This window comes from Phycomyces blakesleeanus (assembly GCF_001638985.1).
Source record: "Phycomyces blakesleeanus NRRL 1555(-) unplaced genomic scaffold PHYBLscaffold_51, whole genome shotgun sequence".
NCBI lineage: Eukaryota > Fungi > Mucoromycota > Mucoromycetes > Mucorales > Phycomycetaceae > Phycomyces > Phycomyces blakesleeanus.
In genome coordinates, this window is record NW_017265177.1 from 35,750 (window position 1) to 55,119 (window position 19,370).

A 19,370-nucleotide genomic window follows, 5' to 3' on the forward strand; every position below is an offset into this window, starting at 1 on the left:
AAAATATTCTAAGAGTGGTTTTATAGTAGTGTTTCCGTTCTAATAATATTGTCTATTATATAGCCTTAACTATATCTACTTCTTACTAGAACAATTTGTTGTATTTTGAGATGATTTTCATACAAAACAAAATATAGGAATATTATGTGCTTTTTATTTGAGTAAAATAAGTGCTCTTTAAAGAAAACATAAAGATTAATTTGTGTATTTTACTACAATTGTGTGTCGACAAATGTATACTTTGGGAATATTAGATATGAATGGGCAAAAAAATAAACAAGTAGCAATACAGTACTTGTGAAGAGTCACTGTGTTTCTAGTTAAAAAGAGAATATATATAAAGTTATATAATATAGTCGATAGTTACTTTTAATGGTAGACTGTTTTTGACAATATAGTGTATAAGGCTATAATGAGAATTTTTTAGGATGATAATGATGTGTTTTATCCATAGCCTTAACTAATAGAAATGGGTCCTATAAAGAAGGTACATTGTAATTATATAAAGTCTGTGTTTATATGTTTTTATGACAACAGAATATATCATTTTTTAGTTGACTATAAAAAAGTATTTCCTAATGTCTTTTAATATATATATAACACCTCACTAGAAAATGTTGTGTAAATCCAAAGGTTAGGAAGAAGAAGAAAGAAACAAAGATATACATGTGTGTTAAAACAAAAAACCTGAATGATGTGATAAATTGATTCGATCTCGCTTTGGGTCTTACACTCTTGCTACTTAACCTATACACAGAATCACATATTCATTTCTAGACTCTCTTTTGTATAAATTCGAAATAATTTATCTTTTATTCAATTCAATTCGATTCTATTCGACTGTAAGCTAATATTAATGGTTTCAATTTACCTTTTAATATATTTTGTAAATAAAGAACATTCAAAGATATGCATTTGCTCCTCACTTAGTTGAGGTTAGCGACCAGCGGCTGTTCGAATTTTTCCACTCTAAAATAAAATATGAAAGTCATAGGTGGAAAATTGATTTCGGTACAAAGGGTAGATCGTCTTGGTCAACAAAACACTCGCAGTAAAGAATAGCGGGATTGATGTACTTATCACCAACAACTATGATAATATCAGTACAATCGATAGCTCGGTTATGAGAAAATTGGTGAAAACTTGTTCAAGAAGGGTAGGGCGACTAATTGAAGTAAGTACTACTTAAAGTATATACCATATATATAGAGAATTCTATGGTTTAGAGTTGGAAAAAAAGATTTATTGCTAGAGCCACACTTCACGTTTACTTGCATACTTTGCTAACCAAAGAGTCATCAGCTTAAGTGATATAAAATTAATGTGCCAACACAAACCAAGAGACAAAAAATATCTGATGGTGAACATGTCAATAAAAGTTCTAAGCATGGCACAAGTCAAGTCATTCAGATTGTACAGCTGAGTTGAAGAAGCTACTAGATAAAATGGTCTTTTTTTTGGATTAAAATTTGTGCATTGTCGTAAAGTTATATTGGGTGGAACATTGATGCATTAATTTCAGTTTAATCTCGTCAGAATTGTTGACTAGTACGTTGTCAATGGCAGAAGGACAAACTTTTCAAATGATTTTTTTTGGCCCTAGATCCTAGAAGAAAATCGTAACAAGAGTTCCCCTTAACAAATGATCCCTAGGATCATTAGTAGTGGGCCTAACACAGCAGTCTCAGGTGACCTAAGAGCATCCACAGCAGTATGTGTAACTAAAATAATTGCGTAAAATAAAAAAGCTGCGTTTAAAAGAGATAATTTAGACCATCCACAGCGGCTTGGATAAAATGGGGAAGTTGACGAAGTGAAGACGAAAGATGTGGTATAGGCTCTCCGAGCCGCGCTTTTATTTTTTGAAAATATATAAGTTAATAAAGTTATCATTCCCCTTGTTCCTCATATCTTTCCATGCTAAGCTAGTCATATTTGTTGCTATTGATGTGGTAATTGGGGAGGGAAAATGTCTGGTAAGTATATGGAAAATAATAAATAATAGTCAAAATGGTAATAGTCTTGAGTACCAGCGGCGGGTAGCTACCACATCTTTCGTCTTCACTTCGTCAACTTCCCCATTGTATGTCGTACCTAACACAATTGGTGTTGACTCCGTTACGACTACAGATGTGGTACTGTTCTCAGTACTAGGCACAAATATGGCTTCTGTAATCTGTGCTCCTCTGGAATGTTGTTCATTTGGCTTAAAGTAATATTGCTCAAATGTATTACTTGACGAACTCCAGTTGGCATGCCATTTGACTTCTTCTACTGGTATTCCTTGCAGTATTGCATGAGTACTTGCAGCTGATCTTGTGGAGTGTGCTGTATATTTCCTGGTATCAATCCCGGCTTCTTTTAAGATGTTGGTCACCCAGTTGGCTACTGTTGTCGGTTTTACGGGTGTCGGTTTATCCGAGTCAATATATCCCAAGAAAAGAGTGTGGTCTATTTCTAACTTCTCCCCAGTCATGGCTGTTCTTTTCACAAACCAATCCAAGGTCAAAACTGGGCAGATTTCTGGAGTGCGAATAGTTCCTAACTTTGAGGACTTGGCCTGACCCTCTTTTGGCTCCCGTGCAATCAACGTAACTCCTACTAGTTCTAGTTTCTCATTGTACTGTAGTTTGACATCTCGAAACTGTAGGCGGCCCATATCCGATCTAGGTCGCCACATTGTCGCTAAACACAAAAGCATAATGGTCTTTTGTTGTAATTTTCCTAAAGGAAGATTCTCGCTTGGTCCCCAAGATTCCAATAACTGTAATACTGGTTGTACATCCCATGTTTCGTTGCTGATATTGGGTAATTTAAATGTTGTTCGTTTCTTTGCTTTGAAGAAGTTTTGGATCAGAGGATGATCTGCCAGTGGAATTTTGGTAGGATGTGTAATGCGATATACGGATCCCAAGGATGACCTTGCTACATTTAGTGTTTGGGGCGACTGATGTTTTATTGATAAAAGGTATCGTACTACTTGCATTGGTTGATATTCTTCTGGTATGACTTCCGGTGTTTGATGTGCACACCACTCAACCCATCTCTTCCATCCACTATCATATATTCTTTGCGTGCTACTTCTGGTGGACTGAGAAAGGAAATCAATAATCTCGTTGTCTAATCCGTCTATCTCTTGTTTCTTGCGGATAATATCCATGCGCTTAGAGACCATGTCCTGTTTATTGGAATGTACATCGGTGGAGCAATACTCATCTGTAGAAGCATCGGCCACCAAAATTGGGTAGGCCAATTTGGGGCCACTAGGATCGCTTTCTTCACCTTCTGTTCCTGAATTCGTTGCAATACTTTGGGAATCAACTTCCACGGTGGGTGTAAGTATAGTCCTACCCGTGGCCAGTTTTGGTAGAATGCGTCTTGAGCTTCTGCTTCTGGGTCTGGAAATAGGCTCCAAAACCTTGGTAGCTTCGTGTTGTGCCGTGCTGCAAAAGCGTCTATCGTCATCTTCCACCTCAATTGTTGTTGAATCCGGCGGAACCATGTCCGTGGTAGACTCCACTCGTAAATCAGTGTTGCTTGTCGACTGAGACGATTGGCTATTACATTGTCTATCCCAGCTATGTGTTGGTACTGTACGGTGAGGTTGTGGCTTTTGGATATCTGGTATATCTCCAGAGCCAGTTGCTGCAGTATTGCTGATGCGGTTCCTCCCAATTTGTAGGCATACTTTAGTGCTGTGGTGATCCAGACACTTGGTTGTTGGATTTATTACATCTAAGAACATATTCCTATTATTATAGTAAAACAGCTATCATTACAAGAACAAATGAATAATTTATTTATTTTACTTATGGTAAATCAATAAGACCAATAATTAATTACAGTAAGTACTGTAATTATGACAGCTCAGTAAGCACTGAGTTAATATGAGGACACTGCAATTAGATTAAATTATAAACATAGCAGTACCAGCTCTCTAATATCTAAATGAACTCAGACTTAAGAAATTAAGATGTGACTGACAAAGCAGATCGTGTTTTGATATAAAAAGGACAACTTTGTATTCTTTAATAAAGACAACCTATATACAGTCTCAAAGTATTCTTATATACGTCTCAATCTTTTTACTGTTGATTTTATTCTATAAAACTTCACAAGTGCTGTTGTGTTGTCCGAGTATATCATTATGCTGGAGTTTTCGGATTTTCTTGCGTGCAGTTGTAGTGCAATCAAGATTGTCTTCAGCTCCCTGACATTGATCAAATCTTCTTTTTCGTCTCTTGTCCAATATCCAGCTGTTTGGATCATCTGGGATGAGACTCCCCAGCCCGAGTCGGATGCGTCGACGTGTATTGTGAGTGTTGGTGGTGGTGGTATTGGTTTTCTGATTGGCAATCCGTTTGTGGCTTCTGCGTTTTCGACCCACCAGTTCAACTCCTTTTGTGCTTCCAAAGATAAAGGGCAGCTTGCTTCCCATCTTGTTGCTTTCGCTTGAAGTGCTTTTGATAAATCTCTCTTCATGTACCGGACGTGCAGCAGTGACTCCCCTATTGCCGGAATCATGGCCGTCATTTTCCCTATCAAGCTGGCAATCCATCGGCACGATCTCACTTGTGTGAATGCCTGTTTGACTCGGGCGTTCAAGTTTATCATTTTCTTCTTTGGAACTTTGATGTCCATAGCCTTGGTGTTGAATTGAAAGCCTAGGAATTCCTGTTTGTACGAAGGTATTAATACACTCTTCTGCCAGTTGATCAGATATCCTAGAGATGTTAGATGCTGGAGTACTCGAGATGAGTGCTTCTCCATCTCCGACTTGGTTTTTGCTAAAATACAAATGTCGTCCAAGTAATATACCAGGCGTATTCCCTCCTTCTGAAGAGGTTCCATCACATATCGCATGAGCTTTGAGAATACTCTCGGGGCCACACTCATTCCAAACGGTAGAGATTTGTACTGGTAAACTATATTCTTGTGCTTGAACGTGAGGAATCGTCTGGATTCCTTGTGTATTGGTACGACAATGTATGCATCTTTTAGATCTATCTTGGTCATCAAGTCTCCTGGCTCTATTATGTCCCTCAGGGCAGGTACACCTTCCATCTTGAAGTGATAGCACTGGATAAACTGGTTGATCCTCTTGCAGTCCAGGATGGGTCTGCATTTGGTTGCTTCCCTGACAATAAAGAATTGGGATAGGTAATCCTCGTTCTGTGTCGGTGATATTTCTATCACATCGGAGATCTTGAATTTCTCTACCGCCAAATCTACTTCTTTCTGATCTTCGGGTGGTAATGACAGTGTTTTGGTTCTCCAAGCAATGGGGGGCGATGTCCATTGTATTTGGTAACCTTGTTCCACTACCATTATTGGCCATTGTTGGTTGATGACATTCTTCCAGACGGATAGAAATCTGTTCAATCGTCCTCCTGGAGGAATTCCATCTGTTGGTATGTTGTAGTGTTGTTGTGTAACCGAGATTAAGTTTGACGGGTTTTGTGAGACTGATGCTGATGTGTTCTGATCCATTTCTGGCATATTCATTGGATAATCTAGCTGTGATACTAGATGATCTTTCCCTATTGCTGGTTGAGAGGATTGTTGTTCGTTGATGGGCTCTGGTGAGCATTGAATCCTGTTGGATTCGATTTTCCTCTCCCAAAAAAAGGTTTTTGTGTGTAAGTGGACTGTCCTCTACTAAAGAAGTTGCCTCCACGGCCTCTTCCTCTGCCTCTATGACCTCCATTGGAGTATCCTCCGGTGGAATATCATCCTCTCTTGTTACTGACAGCACTCTGGAGGACAGATTCTTCGTATCTTGCTTGTTGGATTTTCTCCACCCACTCCTGATCGAAGGCCATGTCTTTGTCGTTGTCATCTTCATCTTCGAAATATCTTGCTCTTGTGGGGAGCTTAATTGCTCGGATGCTGAGTTCTTTGGCATCTTCGTCCAGCGTTTTTCCACTTGCGAACGCATAGACGGCCAAACGCCTGACTTTTTCGATGAGTTCATCAAAATCGGCTGCGTCTTTGTTACTACTTTGTTGTGATTTAATATACTTGAGGTCGTTGAAGACTTCACTTGCTGCTCTTCCTGCAATTCGAAGTTTGTCGCCATCTTTGTATTTGCCTTGTACAATCTGATGGGCATCCACGGTGTATTTTTTGAGGTCAGGGACGAAAATCTGGTTGATCGCTCCTGACTTTGTCCACTTTCCACCCTCAAATTGGAGGGTGTCTTTTGTGAATCGAATAATGTTCGACTTGAGACCTTTCGCTGAAGGCTCGTCCAAATCTTTGAGGATTTCTTCTGGGAGGTTATCTCCGTCGTAATCTCGTTGTCTCTGTTGTGCCTGCTGTCCAAGCTTAATAAGCTCGAGGATTTGTTTGGGTGAAAGTTCATTGATATTCATTTAATCCACGGTGCGCGGCTTGGAAAGATATGAGGAACAAGGGGAATGATAACTTTATTAATTTATATATTTTCAAAAAATAAAAGCGCGGCTCGGAGAGCCTATACCACATCTGTAGTCGTAACGGAGTCAACACCAATTGTGTTAGGTACGACATACAATTAGCAGTGTATGCAAAAAAGCCCTGGATGTTTTTGTGAAATGTTAAATTTAAAAAGCCGGTAATTATTATTGAGAAATAATCAGTTAAAATTTTTAGTTAAGCAATCCGCTGGGGATGAGAAAATCTAAATTTTCTAGCTAAATTAACATTCTTGTTAAATTTACACAGACAGCTGTGGATGCTCTAACATCTTTACTTGTCATGCGTTTTACTGTGCCAACCTTCAATAATACGCGATGCACAGGTACAAGGATACAATAGTTATCTAAAAAAATCTCACTAAAACAAACGTCTTCGCCGTTATCCTCACGCGATCTATCAGTAGCTGTAAAACAATTACAATGAATGAAAACAAGTTTAGATCTTGATGAACTATGCGAGTTAAGTGGAGATTGTGTTTGGTCGAAAGTGTGAAGGAGTGTGTAAAGGAGGCCTTCTGGTAAATGATGAGATTTTTAAATCGGTAAGCGATTTTGTAGTATTCAAGGAAATAGGGATAGTAGCCATTATCTATTACGGATAATTTTCTGGCATGGAGAGGAAACGTAGGAAGGGAGAGAAATTCATTATCCTTAATTTTGACTCGTGGGTCCGAAAAAAACTTGAATGAGTGATTAGTGATTACGGAAGTGGCGGGGATGGAAGTGTCATTGACCTTGATGAGTAGAAGAAGATGTGCTTGACATGAGGACGGGAGAATAACATTAACCAAACTATTCTTATAGGCGTATTTAACAAAAGTACGTATATATATATATCTTCCAAGTCATGTTCTCTGTTTGTGCTTGCATTGCTTAACAATCTCTTGTATCCCTTAAACCCAAAGATCGTTTTTTTCTACAATGGTTCAAAATTTCGAATGGTATCGGGAAGATGAAGGTGTATGCGAATGTTACAGCTGAGAGTAATAGGAGGGTAAAGACGATTGCAGTGCTGACACAAAGTATTTAGGCTGATATTGGTATTTTTGAGGTCTTGTTATCATATAACAGACGTTACAGACTTTTTATATATACCCACAGAGTCGATCAAAATCTTGAGTCGAGTCAAGTCAGGTTTTAACAAGGCGTAGATGAGTATATAGGACTTCTATTTGTTGGTTTATATGTGCGAAACCCCCTTTCTACTTTTACTTGTCATGCCAGTATACACACTGTGACATGCCATTTTTTCTGCTGTTAATATCGCCATTTTTTGTTAAATTTTCAACCATTCTCTTAGTCTTTTTACAGAAGAAATTATGTACGAAGTCAATGATGGTGCACGCACTTATTTAAGGTGTCCAAGATGATGCAACTCCAACTGTCACGCAACATTTATAACATCTGTATAATGGCTTTTTGAGGGTGCACTAGCAATTTCTCACTCTTTAGTATCCAAGCCTACTTTCAATGACACTTTAGAGAGATACGACTGCGAATAAATGTACTCACATAAATCGACATTGATATTACCTTCCAGACTAAAAAGGGGATGCTTGGACTTGTATTATCATGTACATTTGCTACAAGCCATCAGCAAAAGGGTTGCTATGACTGTTAATTGCGCTGAATTTAGGCTTTTTTGGTCGAGCTATCAAACCAGCAAGAATGAGATTTTTGGGGTTTAGCCTCTTGCTGTAGGACAAGTTGTTGTTTGCCAGGTATGTAGCACCGAAGAGATATGTAATACCACCAGAGGGTTTAAACGAGACGATATTCACTGCTAATATCAAATAACGAAGTTCATAAACAAAATGATGGAGCAACCATGCTCTTCGACTTATTTCACATCAGGCCGTTATATTCGTCGCACATCATATTAATTATATTCAGCTCCTTGTTCCATTGACAAATCTTGACTTCAAGATCAGGATGAATGAAGAAAACATTCAATGCATTTGTATTGGACTGGTAAATTAATTCACGTTTATTGACTGAGGTGCTAGAGTGTAAGAAGTCTTCCTGAATTTACAAATTCAAGCAGCTCGCGTGCCAATCATTGAAGAGACGCATTGAGAAAGGACTGATACTATTTATTGATAGGTTGTGACTATATGTCAGTCCTGGGATACCACAAATCTTTGTATCCCCTTTGCGATGGCTAAGAAAAAAGGTGGCATTTTTTGGAATCCAGAAAGTCTTGCTGGAGGCTGGAAATGGCGACTATACGTTTTCAAGACATGATAGATAAATCCAATCAATACAATCTGACCCTAATTAACAACACAGCGTGGAGCAAACATGATAGTAAAGATTGAAATGTACGAGTAGACTGGATTGTTTGGTGTATATCAGAAACAGCAAATGGGTTTATTAAAAAATTGACAAAAAAAGAAACTAGTTACTAATATTTCTCTTATTATTTGGATCGAAAGCTGACCTTCATTGTTAAGCTCTTTAACTTTGATCTCAAAAATCTCGTGTTTATCAATGTATTTATCACTGCCATTGTTATCATAGTCAAGCATGGTGTCCAAGTCATCTCCACTGGAATCATTTCAGCTAAGCCATTGTCAAACATTGAAGTGAAGTCCTTAGAAGGTGAGTTAGCCTGACTGTCTATTGCTTTCACTGGATTGGATTGAGAGGTAAGAACTGTTACAAATAGAAAATACAATGTTTTATTGGTTTTATTCCGATTATTTTTAAAAAACAAAAATAAAATTTTCTTACGTTCAGTACAAATTCCCATGCTTTTCTTTGGACCTGTATTTTATTCAAAATAACACGCATATATATAAATGCTTTTTACACAGAATACATTATAATATTCTTAAATATCTCAACGGTTTCAAATTTAATTCTTTTGTTATGATGATGGATAATGTGTCTCACTATTCTAGAAATACTTTACCAGCTATTATTACATCTATTGCAGTGAGAGTACATAGTGTGTGTGTTTTGAGATGACAGGAATGCATATTTTAATTATACTGAATCATGAATTATTGTTTTCATTATCAAAAAACGATTGCTACAAACATTTCATCTACTGCGATTTTAAAACATATTAAATTTAAATTATTTTGCGTTATGTCTTTATTTTATTGTTAAATGAATATGGTTGGATTATTAACGCAAACCAGTATCTAGAAAACATGTAGCAGCAATGAAGTAGTATCAGAGTTAGATTACTGACCACCACAACCCCTGGTACCTACCATTATCTTCATCTATGTGACTTAGTGTATTAGCATTATTGTTTTAATATATATGTGAAAGAAAAATTGTCGCATATGCTTGAACTACATCAAAGTAAAACATATACAAATTGGTATTAATTTACATTGCTACATCCAAAAAGATGTTCCCTTTAAATACTATGATCCGGTAAATATTTAATGATTGGTTTTTCTTTTTTACCGTATTGTCAACCCAAATGCATATGTCACCAATATATCAAAGTACAAGTATAATACTGTGTAATTCGGGCAGCTCCATTTCTTTGTTTCTTTTCTTTCTTCTTATTCTAAATCCAAAAATGTCAAAAAATGACTTGTATTTTACTATCTAGCAGAATATATATTCCAGAGTTAAGGAAGCCAAAAAAGCGAGATTCAACTAAAAAATTAACAAAAAAAAAAGAGAGACGGTTGATGACCTTTGCAGTTTTTATATTGTTTAACGTAACAAGTTAACTACAAGCGAGTGAGAGTAGTAGAATACGTTAAAACAACTAGATATTCAGTCCTCGTCGTGGTCTCTATAATGTTGGCTGCATAAATAAGGTCGCTGATTATCACTTTCGACATAACATCACAGCATCTCGGCTTTGAGTATTTTTTGAGAATTATTACGGTCTTGACTAAATATATACACGGGTATAAGAAGAAAAAGAGAAAAGCATAGTTTAATTACTGTAGCTCACAATGTTGTTTTTTGTTGCTGCTGTTTTCGTCACAAGTGATACAAGATTAAACTAAATATCCACTGATTTCACAGTATGTACAATCTTATCAGACTTCTGCTATTTACAGTGATAGATATTTATACTACTCTCCACCGCTCTTTCAATTTTTGTTTCTTATACAGTACTATCTCTGGTAAAACAGCTTGATATAAATATGTCATCATAGATATTTTCTACAGTTAATTAGTTATCATAATATTAAAAGAAAGAAAATCTGTCGGCTGTACTTATCACCCTTCATAGTATTGCAGATATATACATATATTTCTAAGGATTAATATCGACTAATATACACCACATGCAGCCTAACAAGTATATAAGATAAAACAATTATAATAATGTGCCTCCATCATACAAGAGTGCGTGTCGCGGATTGTTTTCTGATTAACAAACATCAAAACTGGCTTATTCTTTTGGTGTACGATTACTCTTTTCAAAAATATAACATGTATATGTTTATGTGTGTGTGTGTAAATTTAGTAATCTCGACTGTTCTTGTCATGTCATCTTTAAATGACGATGAAAATAAAACGAAAATTGTTAAAAAAAGATGCACACGCACAGTAAAACGAAACATAAATAAATAAGAATATTTTTTCTGCAAAAAAATAACCCCCTGTCTCATTCCACAATAGGAATTATTGCACCAATGACTATAATAAAAATTGTATTTTTTTATTAGAAATCTTTAACCTCTTATCAGGAATTCTAAAGAATAACAAATATATATAGACATACTTCTTGTAATTGAAATTATTTGAACAATGTGGGTTTGGCCTTGGTTAAAGGACGAGAAAGATTCCAAAAAACAAATAAAATTATAAAAAACAAATATCGGTTTCAGTTGGAATTTATAAAATATAATTTTTTTTTGCTTTTTTTTCAAGAAATCAATAATTTACCAAAAAATAAAATTCATACAATTTTACTTTTTTCACCTTCTACTGATTGTATCTGTATGCTTTTTGGTTCTATCGATAGCTAATAGAGAAGAGTAACAGAAAAGTGGCATTAGAGGCGCATTGTCGGTCTTTAGAATTTTTCGGAGTTTGAATTAAGCTACGATTAGATGGCCGCCGGGATTTGGTATAGTGGGCAGGTTGGTAGAAAATTAAAATAAATCGAATATTGCTGCTCAAGCAGAATATCATCACTATCTATATATATTAGAAGAAGAAGAAAAATTGAATTAATCTATAAACAATACATGTCTTTGCTCACATATTCATCTATGTGATAAAATGATGTCAAAATAAAAAAAAATTGGTGTAGACAGACTAAAAGTTCAAAAAAAGTGCAAAAGAAGAATAAATTTTAAGTCATATCATTGGGCAAGAGTTTTAATTTATTTTGGTCTTTTTTTGAGCTTTTAGTCTGTCCACACCAAGTGATCAAACATTTACCTCTAATTCTGAAAAAAAATTGTGACTACTTGCATATACAATAAAAAGTAAATATTAAAAATAGAAAAAATAATGAGAAAAATAAGAGGTAAAAATGCTATTGTCTTTAATTAATGCTTATTAATTAAAGACAAAAAAGGGAAAATATTAAATGATTTTTTTTTTACTGTTAACTTGGTATTTAAACTATGAAGCAATCAAATCTATTGCTTTTTTGAGATTCTATCACTTGCTTTACCTTGATTAATATAAAAGTCAGATTTTGAAAATTTTTATCTTACTTTATTTTGTTGAGAGTCGCGACTGAAAATAATATGCTTGAATAAAGCAATAACTATTATAGTTTCTTTATTTAATATATTAATCATTTTATATGATTAGTATAAAAACATAACATTTGCCAGAACTATAAAGATAATACTAATCTATTAATTGTTCTCGAATAATACATGGAATAATTAATCACTCAAAAATATAATCTTACTAAAATATATAATTCTTACTAATTTTTTTTTTAAAAAAATTAAAAGATTCTATCATGATATATAAAACTAAAAAAAACCCAAACATATACTCTATTGAGAATTGAACGCCGGACCTGGCTTGAAGTAGTAACAGCGCTTACCACTTAACCTAAATATAAGTAAGGTTAAACAAAAATAAAAATGTATATCTCTGACACAAATGTTGGTGCTTGCAAAATATGACATGGTTACTCTATTGCTCTGTCTAATGGTTTTCATGATATGTCTTTGATGTCACCGTACTTTTATAATATATATTATATTAGTAACTAATTTAGTTGAAAAATTAAAATATTATAATAAGCCTAATATATGTTTCTTTTTTTTAAAAATATAGGTTTGAGGATTATGTTGTGCATCTATAAAGAGAGATTACTATGGCAGGACTTTGTGTTAGACAATGGCTGTTTGGTCTAGAACTGGATATTTAAAGATATACTAAAAGTAAGAATTTTTAAAAATTATGTGTGATAGGATGGGATCATTTTCATTGAGGAAGGTGTTGAAGGTATAAGTATATAGATATCATGTGCATGCAAAAGTAAAAAGACAGTTCTGAGAATAGTAGTATATGTCACTTCAGATATAAAAGAACAGAGTATATGGGTTCCGAGTGCTGAAGTTTGATTATATGGTTATTATTTTTATTTTTATTTTTCAGTAGTGATAAAATAAGAAAGATAGTATGATTGGTATTGTCGACTTTGAAAGCAGTGCGAGGTTGTTGTTGGTACAGGGTTGAAAAAAGAAAACAATAGAGTGGCGATGACTGTCGCCTTTGAACGCAGTGCGAAGTTGTTGTTAGTACAGGGTTGAAAAAAGAAAACAATAGAGTGGCGATGACTGTCGCCTTTGAGAGCAGTGCGAAGTTGTTGTTAGTACAGGGTTGAAAAAAGAAAACAATAGAGTGGCGATGACTGTCGACTTTGGGAGCAGTGCGAAGTTGTTGTTGGTACAGGGTTGAAAAAAGAAAAGAATAGAGTGGCGATGACTGTCGCCTTTGAACGCAGTGCGAAGTTGTTGTTAGTACAGGGTTGAAAAAAGAAAAGAATAGAGTGGCGATGACTGTCGCCTTTGAACGCAGTGCGAAGTTGTTGTTAGTACAGGGTTGAAAAAAGAAAAGAATAGAGTGGCGATGACTGTCGCCTTTGAACGCAGTGCGAAGCTTATAGGGACACAAAGGTTTGACCAAGGGCTTATTTTTTGTTAGAGCCGCATATACAGTGAACAGTCGTCAAAAAGATAAAATAAAGAGTATTTCATTTTTTATTTTATTTTTCAAAAGAGTGCGCTTCCTTTTCGTATTGCGTCGCTTTCGGTCCACTTTGAGTTGCAATACAATATGAATGACGATCCCCAACAGGAATGAAGATCCTCGACTGGGATGGCGGAATGTCGAAAGAAGATTCAAGCCATCGTTAAAAAGATTTTTTTTTTGTTTTGGTTACAGCACAGTGAAGGGTTTTGAATACACAGTCCTCTCTCAACGATTGTAAGTGAGTACCATACGGTCTTTAAACCTTCGTATGGGTAACAGTATCCCTGTCAATGGACCCTGCTATGATTCTTTCACTTGTGGGTACACAAAGGGTGTCTGCACCACCGATCAGTAATAACAGTTTACAAAAAAAAGACTTTTGTTTGTAGGAAGTCGTAGGCTCTAATTTACCAATGAGCCTCTACACAGTCTACAAGAAGACATAAAAAGCAAACCACCTTATACTCTATATTTTATAATGGTACAGCCAAGATATCGGTGGACAAGCTGGTTTGTGCGTCTATATGTGAAGAAAGACTGGGATGTATACACTGCACATATACACCTTGGAGACAGGTATTTAACCCCCAAAAAAAAAAGAAAAAATGCCCTTATTAATTTAAATTTTCCCATTTTTTTTTTCTTTTTTACTTCTTTACACCAATTTACTATCATAATTTTAATTAATAAATCTGAAACAAAGACTTCAAGTATGCTATTTAATGGAACACATAAAAAGTATCCTATGTATTTTTCTTTTCTCTTAAAGGGCAATATAAAATATCATGACATATATTACACAGCCGTCCATTTCAAGAGTGTCTGCCAAAGTCATTGCCTTTTTTTTTTGGAAAAAAGATTGTGGCTTTATTTGTACTCCACTCTTTGCTTCCAGCGTATGCTTGTAATGTCAGAATATAGGACGGCTTTCTTCATATAAACGTTTATACAAGCTGATATTCTGTTATGTAGAGCATATATAGATATATAGCTATTCTATAATGTCTCTTATGCTAAATAATATTCTCTTTTCTTTAAAAAAAATATCTCTAACTTTTGAACACTCCAAATTGATGCCTTTTGGAGTGTCTGGTTTATGTATTCAACTAAAAAAAAATTGTACTTTTAGAAACAACTCGTATTTTTGCTATTGGGCATTTAAAGAGCTTATTGAAGTGGTGCAAGTTTCCCGAATTTCAGGGTTCTATGCTTTTTGAGAGTGAAAAAATCGGATATTTTGATCAAAATTCGAGTAATTGTAATATAATAAACCTCGAAGAGGTGGATCACAATGTGTCTCACCAGGTTACTTAAAGCCAAAAAAAAAACATTGCTTATTTGATTCGATTTTTAATTTTCTATAATTGAAAAGCTATGATTACCATTGGTGTGCATTTGCATATGCTTGTAGAAATCTTAAAAAATATCATTTCCAGTACACTCATATTTAATCGACCATAGAAAAGGTTCATTTATACAAAGGCTCCGTGCTTCAAACTAAAATAGTCTCAAGCGAACCAAAGCTAGACTATGAACCTCAAAGTAATAAGTGGAATCATACTATACAGTACTGTAGCGCATTATATTGTATTACAAAACAAAAGTTATAAATCAAAGCCTTTAATCCAACAGAGTATTATTTCTAGGTTATTCGTGCATCCAGTTGAGTTTGGTATACAAGCGCAAAATATCAAAAGCACTAGATCCTATAAATCGATAATTAGTAATCGATAGCGTCTTGCTCCCAACCAAACAAAACCTATACGTTCAGTAGCAGTAGATTGTCTCTTTGCTTTCATATTGTGCCGTCAGTCAGTCTGAGCAATAACAGAAAAAAATAGTAAATAAGCAGAGCCTTTAAAAGGTGATTTATATATATGTAATAGCCATTTTACTAGCTTGATCTATCTGTGACCAGGCTAGCACAATTGCAAGCACCACTACTTTTTCATGGTGTATAATGTAACTTATATAAATAATTATAATTATCGATAGAATGGTGTATATTTGAACACATATAAATGTAAAGTGTTTCAGGCAGTTGGGTTATGCTGTATTAATTTCTCAGTTGGATTATGATTGGTTTATAAAGTAGTACAAACCAAGGTCGATTGACAAACACTAGGCTAGACCCTGTTCTTCTTTTTACTTTTATTTTACTCTAAGAACGATGCTTTAACTTGAGGTACCAACGACTTTCAATAGTCAGGCTGTCAATCCCTTCATACTGAAGCACTGAAAGTACTTTTATTTCAAGAAAGTATTCCTACACTTTGTGTTTATTAACTCAAGACACTGGTGAAAAAGCTAGAAGAAAAATGGAAGTCTTTCACACGAAAGAAAAGAAAAGATATAAGCAGCAATTTTTTTCGGGGGTGCTTCTTAAACTAATAAAGTCACAGCATGTGAAACAAACAAACAAGAAAACAAACAAATAAATATACACAAGACTTTAATTAAAGCTTTATAATCAACACAACTTTACACTTCTTTATTGTAGTTTAACGTCTAGCCGATTAATACTTTGTATATCAGTAGTACAGCTAAAATGAACACAGAGGCATATATAGTGTCTCGACAAGTGGCTGTTCAAAAGCATAAGCCTTGTTAACAGAATCACAACAGAAAGTAGAATAAAAAAGGGGATGGGGGTCCATAGCAACTGAATAATTTGACATGCATATAGTCCACCAATCGGAAGACATCATTTAAATGTTTTCATGCTAAAGTAAAGTCTGGACCACTATTGCTACTATGCTCCTCTAAGCCCCATGACACATGTGATGCTGCACGGACAGCACGGACCTTATGTGACATAAAAAGAACTAAAACAAAAAAAGAGGCAAAAGAAAAAAACAAAAAGTAAAACAAGTGCCTGCACAGCACGTCCTTCAGAATATAAGTGATACTTCTTTAAAACCCAAAACCCATATTTTAAGCATAGATATTAAATAAAGAAGTAAAATAGTAATAATATATACATGCTGTCAAGGCTAAAAGATAAAAGAAAACCGAAAAAGGAATAAGAAAAAAACCGAATTTTATAATATATTATCAAACTATCATAATAAAAATAATAAAAAAGAACAGCAACTCATGATTGAGACGTCATGAGTTTTATAAAAAAAAAAACACCTATCCAAACAGAACGCGTCAAAACAACTCTCTTCCACATACCATTAATACTTTATACACTTCTTTACTGCTCTCTCACAAACTGCTTTAATCAACATAGACGTTAAAGACGAATCATGACCAATACAAATCCATTTTGCTAGTCAAATCTCAGGCTTTTATCATATGTAAAACAGTCAGTAGCAAGATATAAGACAACATGTCAAAGCCAGTACACAGCAAAAATGAAATACTGAGGTCCAACACTGGTTTGACCATCAATCCATCCAAAGCCTATTCACGCTCAGAAACAAGATATAAACTGACAGGACTTACTATATTTCAAGGAGTATATGATATTTATCAAAGACACACATTGTGAAGATTATATTTGTCTAGTCTTTTGACAAACAAGGTCAACGATAAAAAATAAGATCTCCATCCAGGCCTACAGGTATATAAAGGCTCGTTGATTAATCATTCACTGTCTTTGATATTTCTTTAGGGACTTTTCAGGCAAAGTCAAGCAATCAAGAACAGGTTTCCATCCAGGGCCACAGGTACACCAAGACTCGAGGAGCATATGCTCATTGTCTTTTGTATGCTTCTAGTGCCTTCCGTCCAGGTCAAGCATCAGGGATCCGATCAGAGTCCACGGTTATCAGGTATATCAAAACTCGATGAGCAGTTACTCATTTGTTTTTGTATATTTGTAGTATCCATTCCATCCAGGTCAAGCTTCAAGGTCCAGGTCAAGGTCCACGGTTTTCAGGTATATCAAAACTCTATGAGCAGTTACTCACTTGTTTTTGTATATTTGTAGTATCCATTCCATCCAGGTCAAGCTTCAAGGTTCACGTCAAGGTCCACGGTTTTCAGATCAAGGTCCACGGTTTCAGGTATATCAAAACTCGATGAGCAGTTACTCACTTGTTTTTGTATATTTGTAGTATTCATTCCATCCAGGTCAAGCTTCACGGTTAACGTCAAGGTCCACGGTTTTCAGGTCAAGGTCCACGGTTTCAGGTATATCAAAACTCGATGAGCAGTTACTCACTTGTTTTTGTATATTTGTAGTATTCATTCCATCCAGGTCAAGCTTCACGGTTAACGTCAAGGTCCACGGTTTCCAGATCAAGGTCCACGGTTTTCAGGTATATCAAAACTCGATGAGCAGTTACTCACTTGTTTTTGTATATTTGTAGTATCCATTCCATCCAGGTAAAGCTTCAAGGTTCAGGTCAAGGTCCACGGTTTCAGGTATATCAAAACTCTATGAGCAGTTACTCACTTGTTTTTGTATATTTGTAGTATCCATTCCATCCAGGTCAAGCTTCAAGGTTCAGGTCAAGGTCCACGGTTTTCAGGTATATCAAAACTAGATGAGTAGTTACTCACTTGTTTTTGTATATTTGTAGTATCCATTCCATCCAGGTAAAGCTTCAAGGTTCAGGTCAAGACCCACGGTTTCAGGTATATCAAAACTCGATGGGCATTTACTCACTTGTTTTTGTATATTTCTAGTATCCATTCCATCCAGGTCAAGCTTCAAGGTTCAGGTCAAGGTCCACGGTTTTCAGGTATATCAAAACTCGATGAGCAGTTACTCACTTGTTTTTGTATATTTCTAGTATCCATTCCATCCAGGTCAAGCTTCAAGGTTCAGGTCAAGGTCAGCGGGTTCAGGTCGAGGTCCACGGTTTCAGGTATATCAAAACTAGATGAGTAGTTACTCACTTGTTTTTGTATATTTGTAGTATCCATTCCATCCAGGTAAAGCTTCAAGGTTCAGGTCAAGACCCACGGTTTCAGGTATATCAAAACTCGATGGGCATTTACTCACTTGTTTTTGTATATTTCTAGTATCCATTCCATCCAGGTCAAGCTTCAAGGTTCAGGTCAAGGTCCACGGTTTTCAGGTATATCAAAACTCGATGAGCAGTTACTCACTTGTTTTTGTATATTTCTAGTATCCATTCCATCCAGGTCAAGCTTCAAGGTTCAGGTCAAGGTCCACGGTTTTCAGATCAAGGTCCACGGTTATCAGGTATATCAAAACTCGATGGGCATTTACTCACTTGTTTTTGTATATTTGTAGTATCTATTCCATCCAGGTCAAGCTTCAAGGTTCACGTCAAGGTCCACGGTTTTCAGATCGAGGTCCACGGTTTCAGGTATATCAAAACTAGATGAGTAGTTACTCACTTGTTTTTGTATATTTGTAGTATCCATTCCGTCCAGGTCAAGCATCAGGGATCCGATCAGAGTCCACGGTTATCAGGTATATCAAAACTCGATGGGCATTTACTCACTTGTTTTTGTATATTTCTAGTATCCATTCCATCCAGGTCAAGCTTCAAGGTCCAGGTCAAGGTCCACGGTTTTCAGGTATATCAAAACTCGATGAGCAGTTACTCACTTGTTTTTTTATATTTCTAGTATCCATTCCATCCAGGTCAAGCTTCAAGGTTCAGGTCAAGGTCCACGGTTTTCAGGTATATCAAAACTCGATGAGCAGTTACTCACTTGTTTTTGTATATTTCTAGTATCCATTCCATCCAGGTCAAGCTTCAAGGTTCAGGTCAAGGTCAACGGTTTTCAGATCAAGGTCCACGGTTTCAGGTATATCAAAACTCGATGGGC

The 19,370-nt window shown here is 35.6% G+C and overlaps 5 protein-coding genes across 5 annotated transcripts in view; 1 reads left to right on the top strand and 4 right to left on the bottom strand.

Moving 5' to 3' along the window:
* Nucleotides 1-1,635: 1,635 nt before the first annotated feature.
* PHYBLDRAFT_176393 (hypothetical protein) lies at nt 1,636-3,175 on the bottom strand (the record flags this gene model as incomplete). Its single annotated transcript, XM_018437754.1, has 4 exons — nt 1,636-1,721; nt 1,775-1,852; nt 2,095-2,186; nt 2,922-3,175. 4 exons carry the CDS (start codon nt 3,173-3,175, stop codon nt 1,636-1,638), a joined length of 510 nt encoding a protein of 169 aa, XP_018283199.1.
* A 927-nt stretch (nt 3,176-4,102) lies between these two features.
* PHYBLDRAFT_153755 (hypothetical protein) lies at nt 4,103-5,707 on the bottom strand (the record flags this gene model as incomplete). Its single annotated transcript, XM_018433243.1, has 1 exon — nt 4,103-5,707. One exon carries the CDS (start codon nt 5,705-5,707, stop codon nt 4,103-4,105), a length of 1,605 nt encoding a protein of 534 aa, XP_018283200.1.
* A 22-nt stretch (nt 5,708-5,729) lies between these two features.
* On the bottom strand, nt 5,730-6,374 carry PHYBLDRAFT_153756 (hypothetical protein; the record flags this gene model as incomplete). Its single annotated transcript, XM_018433244.1, has 1 exon — nt 5,730-6,374. One exon carries the CDS (start codon nt 6,372-6,374, stop codon nt 5,730-5,732), a length of 645 nt encoding a protein of 214 aa, XP_018283201.1.
* A 1,667-nt stretch (nt 6,375-8,041) lies between these two features.
* On the bottom strand, nt 8,042-9,210 carry PHYBLDRAFT_153757 (hypothetical protein; the record flags this gene model as incomplete). The annotated part of the gene is made up of 5 exons (XM_018433245.1): nt 8,042-8,241; nt 8,369-8,480; nt 8,591-8,731; nt 8,899-9,113; nt 9,192-9,210. 5 exons carry the CDS (start codon nt 9,208-9,210, stop codon nt 8,042-8,044), a joined length of 687 nt encoding a protein of 228 aa, XP_018283202.1.
* Nucleotides 9,211-16,947: 7,737 nt separating this feature from the next.
* PHYBLDRAFT_176396 (hypothetical protein) overlaps nt 16,948-19,370 on the top strand; it is a gene marked incomplete at both ends in the record, with an annotated part of 2,933 nt that continues 510 nt past the window's right edge. The window contains 17 exons of the mRNA XM_018437755.1: nt 16,948-17,076; nt 17,233-17,499; nt 17,551-17,626; nt 17,678-17,753; nt 17,821-17,881; nt 17,933-17,948; nt 18,039-18,094; nt 18,146-18,161; nt 18,252-18,307; nt 18,359-18,433; nt 18,485-18,500; nt 18,591-18,646; nt 18,714-18,774; nt 18,826-18,901; nt 18,953-19,008; nt 19,060-19,115; nt 19,183-19,349. Coding sequence (XP_018283203.1) covers nt 16,948-17,076; nt 17,233-17,499; nt 17,551-17,626; nt 17,678-17,753; nt 17,821-17,881; nt 17,933-17,948; nt 18,039-18,094; nt 18,146-18,161; nt 18,252-18,307; nt 18,359-18,433; nt 18,485-18,500; nt 18,591-18,646; nt 18,714-18,774; nt 18,826-18,901; nt 18,953-19,008; nt 19,060-19,115; nt 19,183-19,349 — 1,316 coding nt within the window. The remainder of the gene's footprint in view (nt 17,077-17,232; nt 17,500-17,550; nt 17,627-17,677; nt 17,754-17,820; nt 17,882-17,932; nt 17,949-18,038; nt 18,095-18,145; nt 18,162-18,251; nt 18,308-18,358; nt 18,434-18,484; nt 18,501-18,590; nt 18,647-18,713; nt 18,775-18,825; nt 18,902-18,952; nt 19,009-19,059; nt 19,116-19,182; nt 19,350-19,370) is intronic.